General features: G+C 41.6%; 1 protein-coding gene across 1 annotated transcript; it reads right to left on the reverse strand.

Moving 5' to 3' along the window:
- Nucleotides 1-367: 367 nt before the first annotated feature.
- hspa5 (heat shock protein 5) lies at nt 368-3,781 on the reverse strand. The gene is made up of 9 exons (XM_042509269.1): nt 3,666-3,781; nt 2,987-3,124; nt 2,643-2,874; nt 2,394-2,531; nt 2,186-2,298; nt 1,689-2,079; nt 1,347-1,584; nt 1,086-1,253; nt 368-948 (listed from the first exon to the last, which is right to left on the reverse strand). The coding sequence occupies exons 2-9, from the start codon at nt 3,100-3,102 to the stop codon at nt 380-382; spliced, it is 1,965 nt and encodes a 654-aa protein (XP_042365203.1). The 5' UTR covers nt 3,103-3,124; nt 3,666-3,781; the 3' UTR covers nt 368-379.
- Nucleotides 3,782-6,148: the final 2,367 nt, after the last annotated feature.

Raw genomic sequence — 6,148 nt, forward strand, 5'->3', positions numbered from 1 at the left:
CCAACAGGACTGCCTGAGAACAGCAGCAGCAAGCCTTATATCCGGGCTGACAAATATCTCCACCTTCCAGCGAAGAAAACACCTTTCACACACTGAAACTTATTTTAAAGTCNACAGATCCCCAACAGGACTGCCTGAGAACAGCAGCAGCAAGCCTTATATCCGGGCTGACAAATATCTCCACCTTCCAGCGAAGAAAACACCTTTCACACACTGAAACTTATTTTAAAGTCTTTCAGAAGGTTCAGTATGGTTGCTTGTTATCGTCACCCCTTCCCAACCGTTCCTCTCACTATTAGAGTCCCATCAGTTCAATATATACATCTAGATGCAACCACCAGAGAGGCAAGGGGCGACAGATAGTTTACTTCGAACCTGCCTACAACTCCTCCTTCTCATTTGGCTCACTTTCTGCTCCCTCAGGTGGAGGTCCACCCGCACTACCATAAAGCTTGCTGATAATGGGTTGAACCACCTCCTCCAGCTCCTTCTTCTTGGCCTGGAAGTCTTCCAGCTCAGCTTCCTGATGTGACTCCATCCACTCAATCTTCTCCTCCACTGCCTTCTCGATGGTTTCCTTGTCCTCATCAGACAGCTTGCCGCCAAGCTTCTCCTTGTCGCCGATCTGGTTCTTCAGAGAGTAGGCGTAGCTCTCCAGCTCATTGCGAGCGTCAATCCTCTCCTTCAGCTTCTTGTCTTCGTCAGCAAAGCGCTCAGCGTCGTTCACCATGCGCTCAATGTCCTCTGGCGTCAGGCGGTTCTGGTCATTTGTGATTGTGATCTTGTTCTTGTTGCCTGTGCCTTTGTCCTCAGCTGTGACGCGCAGGATACCGTTGACATCGATCTCGAAGGTGACTTCAATCTGTGGTACGCCACGAGGGGCAGGAGGGATGCCAGTCAGGTCGAATGTGCCCAGCAGGTGGTTGTCTTTTGTCAGAGGACGCTCACCTAAAGAGAGAATCAATAACTGGGTAAGCAATTGGTGCACTATTTAATTTTTCTGTCAGCTTATAAGGAAACTGAACAATTTTCAAAACCAGATTTTTCTAATTTATGTTGGCAAGTTTACTTTGTCCAACTCTTACCTTCATAAACCTTGATGGTGACAGTAGGCTGGTTGTCAGACGCTGTAGAGAAGATCTGGGATTTCTTTGTGGGCACCACAGTGTTCCTGGGGATCAGCTTGGTCATTACTCCTCCGACTGTCTCGATACCAAGAGTCAGGGGGCACACATCCAGAAGAACCACATCACCTGCAAGAGAGGAAAATGTTTAGTAAACGAGATAAAGTTTGCAAGCTCAATTCGGTGGATCAGATGCTATAATGTATGAGGCAGATGACTTACCAGTGTCCTCCTCTCCAGAAAGCACTCCAGCCTGAACAGCAGCCCCATAAGCCACAGCCTCATCTGGGTTGATGCCCCTAGAGGGCTCCTTGCCATTGAAGAATTCCTTCACCAGCTGCTGAATTTTGGGGATACGAGTGGAGCCTCCAACCAGGACAATCTCATCGATGTCAGACTTCTTTAGGTCAGAGTCTTCCAGAACCTTCTGTACGGGCTTCATGGTGGAACGGAACAGGTCCTGAAAAAAATGACAGATACGGTTAAATACTAGTCAAACGATGAAAACCGGTAAGTTTCAGCTGTACTACAGTCATGGTTTTGTAACACTATTGTGTAATTTACCATGTTCAGCTCTTCAAACTTGGCACGGGTCAGGGTCTCAGAGAAGTCTTCTCCCTCAAAGAAGGACTCGATCTCAATGCGGGCCTGGTGCTGAGCAGACAGTGCCCTCTTTGCCTTCTCGACCTCGCGACGCAACTTCTGCACAGCACGGTTGTCTTTGCGCACATCTTTGCCAGTCTTCTTCTTGTACAGCTTGATGAAGTGCTCCATGACACGCTGGTCGAAGTCTTCACCTCCAAGATGAGTGTCACCATTGGTGGCCACCACTTCAAACACGCCATTGTCGATGGTCAGAAGGGAGACATCAAAGGTGCCACCACCCAGATCGAACACCAGAATGTTCTTCTCGCCGTCCTTCTTGTCCAGACCGTAAGCAATGGCAGCAGCAGTTCTAAAGACAAAATTGTGAGAATATATTTTTAAAGAGAAAAGGAGGGAAATTGTTTCATAATTTCAAAAGGACAACAGATTAATAAATTATTTCACAAGACACTTACGGCTCATTGATGATTCTCATCACATTAAGACCAGCAATGGTTCCAGCATCCTTAGTGGCCTGGCGCTGGGCATCATTGAAGTAGGCAGGGACAGTGACCACAGCATGTGTGACCTGAAGAAAATATGAGAACATTTCATTCAGCTATACTTTGTTTATTAAGGAAGGATATATCTTTTGATTTATATTTTTTTCCAAGTCTTTTGTACCTTCTTGCCCAGATAAGCCTCAGCAGTCTCCTTCATCTTAGTCAGCACCATGGCAGAGATCTCCTCTGGAGCAAATGTCTTCATCTGGCCACCACCAATGTCAACCTGAATATGAGGCTTGCTCTTCTTCTCAGTAACCTGAAAAGGAACATATATCAATATTAATATACAAATTACATTGCTCATATATAACCTGAAGACCTTTACACCTATAACTTTTACTCTGCACCGTCAAGAGTAAAAACCTACCTTGAAAGGGAGGTACTTGATGTCCTGCTGCACAGAGGAGTCACCCCAAGTGCGCCCGATCAATCTCTTGGCGTCAAAGACAGTGTTCTCAGGGTTAGAGGTCAGCTGGTTTTTCGCAGCATCACCAATCAGACGTTCACCCTCACTGGTGAAGGCCACATATGATGGGGTGATGCGGTTACCCTGGTCATTGGCGATGATCTCTACACGCCCATTCTTGAACACTCCAACACTGCAGGAAAACATTTTAAAAATAATTAGTCATTAGGCAGCCATCTCTGAGTAGTATTTCATCTTCAGAGTTGTATTCTTCTACAACAATCAATAAGTCATTTTGTTCTTACCATGAGTAGGTGGTCCCCAGGTCGATTCCAACCACAGTCCCCACACTGTCCTTTTTGTCATCATCCTCGGCAAACACAGTGCCGGCCACCAGCATTACAACCCACAACAGCTTCATCTTAGCTTGTTTCAACTCAGATCTATAAAAGAAATCCGAAGAGAAGAAAATGCACCGTAAAAACGTGGCCTTTTGTGCATGGCGTGCCTCCCAAGTTCAGCTAACAGCTAGTGTTCATCTTAGTGCTGGATGTCATTCACAAAGATTCAGACCCATAACAGTTGAAAACGTGATCTTTACAAAGACATCGCTTGATTTAGAGGCGCTGAAACAACATGGGTGGAGCATCGTTGCCTCTTCTGAATGCTAATACCACCGATTTTTTTTTCTGCATCCGCCGGTAGCTAGCTAACCACGTTAGCACGGCTAACTTAACACACATGCGAGGGAAAATACGTCAAGGGCGCTTAAAAGTAAATTATTTTTGCATGGTATATAACATGGAGTGCCCTTTTAATTGTCAAAGCTGCGGTCAAATTTCGCTAAATAACGTTTCATCGCTCTCTTCACACCTTAGCTTAACTGGCTTCATTATAACGACTTAAAATTGGGTCCAATCCTTGTAGAAAATACAAAACATTACCTTGTCGCGTTATTATATTCACAGCAATGTTTATACATACCTCAGTTTTGTCAATGAAATAGCGGCCTTGACGTTGCTTCAACCGGTAGACTCTTATACCACAGTGTGTCTCTGTTTCTTTCAGCTCTATGTTCTTGCCTCAGTGTAATGATGTTGAATGAACAGCGTTGTCTCCATATATAAGCCGTCACTTCTTTCCCGTCGTGGAGTCCCGTGATTGGCTGAGCAGCTGTTCGTTGGAACGCGCTGATTGGTTCCTTCCGGCACGCTGTCCGCCGCTGATTTGCACATATCGGTTCGAGGCGACGTCACGGCTTTAGCCCACTGTGCCGATGCTGATTGGTTGTCTGTCAAGCACATTCATGGACGCTGTTGGAGCGATGAAATGCCACTCTAATAACCGAGGAAGGGTGCATTTTCACATTTTGTACACTTGAAGTTGTTGCTGCTTTTTTTTTAATACCGGTATTGACTCCACATGTATTAGATTGACATTCATTGTCATGTTGCTGTTGTCTCAAGGAGTGTGACTGTATGTTTGTATCATGAGTAGTTATGATGACTCACTAATGTACAGTGACTCAGAAACGTGAAAATTCTGTGTAATATGCATGTGACTTAAAAGCAAACGTCGTTACATCAGATTTATTTGGTTGTCTGGTCGATTCAGTGCATGTACACGCTTGACATGTATGGCTAAAGATATACACCTTGAAATGCAATCAACCTGCAATAGCCTAATTTGAATATCAAGTTTTGGTATGGACTCTTTTTTCAATGATCACATATTGATCACATGTGTATTTACTTAATTAGGTGTACTCTGAACGCTTCTTTAAAACAGGTCAGAGTTTATGAAACTAAACCTCACTGCATTCTCTCATGTAGCCTCCTATGTAAAGATGATAAATAGGTCAAGATTAGGTAACTGGTTGCCCAAGCTACACTTCAGCTTATATTAACCCTTTTAAATGTGTAGTCTACTTATTCCAGCCAAAGCATGAATGTGAATGGAACATGACATTGTAACTACATAGAACTCAAGTCAAGTCAAACTTTATTTGGTTGCAGCCTTATACAAATACAGTCATTATCAAACACATAGTTACATAATGCAACAGTCAAAGGCATGAGCAGACTGTGAGATTGTGAGTCTGGGCACAGACATGTATAAGTTCCCAGCACCTTTCCTACATAGGAGTAGAAACACACACACAGACTTTGTGGCAATTTTTGCCTTCTTGTTCTGTAGTCATTTTGTGTCTCTTCAAAGTCATTTTGTGTCTTTTTTTGGTCACTTTTTAAGTCTTTTTTGATCATTTTTTTCTCCTTGTAGTGCTTTTGTGTCCTGTTTGATAGTTTTTCCCCTTTTTGTAGTTATTGTGCATCTTTTTGAGGTCATTTTTTGTTTTGTTTCATTTTTCTCAGTTATTTTGTATCATAGATGGTCATTTTGTGTCTGGTTTTGGTTGTTTTGCCCCTTCTTGTAATTATATTGTGTCTGTTTGTGTTCGTTTTGCCTCTGTTTTGTGTGTTTGCAGTTTCTTTGCATCTCTCATTGGACTTTTTGTGTGTCATCCTCGTCTGTATGTTAATCTGAGTGATATTCTACAAGTGAAGGCCAGAAGTGTCCCGGACACTTACCTTGGCCAGTGCCCTGTAGGCCCATTCAGTAATTTGTGATCATTATGTCAAACATAAGGCCAATAGTCTTTAACTGGCCTGCAAAAGGTCCATGGTTGTTTTAGTGTTTTAAATATTTTTAAAATGTATTTAATTTTCCATTATTATTATTGTTATTGTTATTGTTATTGTTATTGTTATTGTTATTGTTATTGTTGTTGTTGTTGTTATTATTATTATTATTATTATTATTATATTTTATTTATTAATTTTTTTAGTGATTTTCTAGAGCAGAGTAATACCAATTTAAACACGACAAAATAAGGCAGAGTATTCCATTAGTATAATGAATAATATGACGCTTGAAACAGGAAAGAACTGTATGACACTGCTGGCTGGATGCTGGCGGCTGTGAGACAGATCAAATGCCCCAATGGCTGATTCTTATATAGCAAGAGAGGCTCATAATCAACATTAGCCCTGTTTTTTTAATAACAAATCTTGAATGACTATATTGTTTTGTATTTTGCCATATCACCAGTATTGTTTTTTGTTGATTTTTGGTTTATATTATGGATATTCACTTACAACCTGCAACCTGTAAACCAGACTCATTTCTGAAATTCTTGCCGCCCTTACACAGTTGAAATTATTCAACTAATAATTTCCATGTAAAAAGAGAGGGATTTTATATTGATTCTTGACGCAGATTCTTTTTTTTTTTGACAAAAAATAAACGAATACAAATTACCCTGGTGATATATTTTACATAATTAATAACTGAATGGTGACTGTGTGAATGTGAGCCTATGCACACTTTATTGAATGTAGTTCTCTTTTTTTCAGTACCTGCAAGTTTATTCTTGCAAATAAAAATGTTTTCATTATTGATTAATTTTT

Source organism: Plectropomus leopardus, chromosome 20, assembly GCF_008729295.1.
Source record: "Plectropomus leopardus isolate mb chromosome 20, YSFRI_Pleo_2.0, whole genome shotgun sequence".
NCBI lineage: Eukaryota > Metazoa > Chordata > Actinopteri > Perciformes > Serranidae > Plectropomus > Plectropomus leopardus.

Excerpts from the sequence above, each read along its gene's own strand:
- hspa5 (XM_042509269.1), bottom strand. The coding sequence starts at position 3,102 with ATGAAGCTGTTGTGGGTTGTAATGCTGGTGGCCGGCACTGTGTTTGCC. Across the intron at positions 1,585-1,688 it reads AGTTTGAAGAGCTGAACATG|GACCTGTTCCGTTCCACCAT; the intron begins GTAAATTACACA and ends CATTTTTTTCAG. Across the intron at positions 949-1,085 it reads CACCATCAAGGTTTATGAAG|GTGAGCGTCCTCTGACAAAA; the intron begins GTAAGAGTTGGA and ends TTCTCTCTTTAG.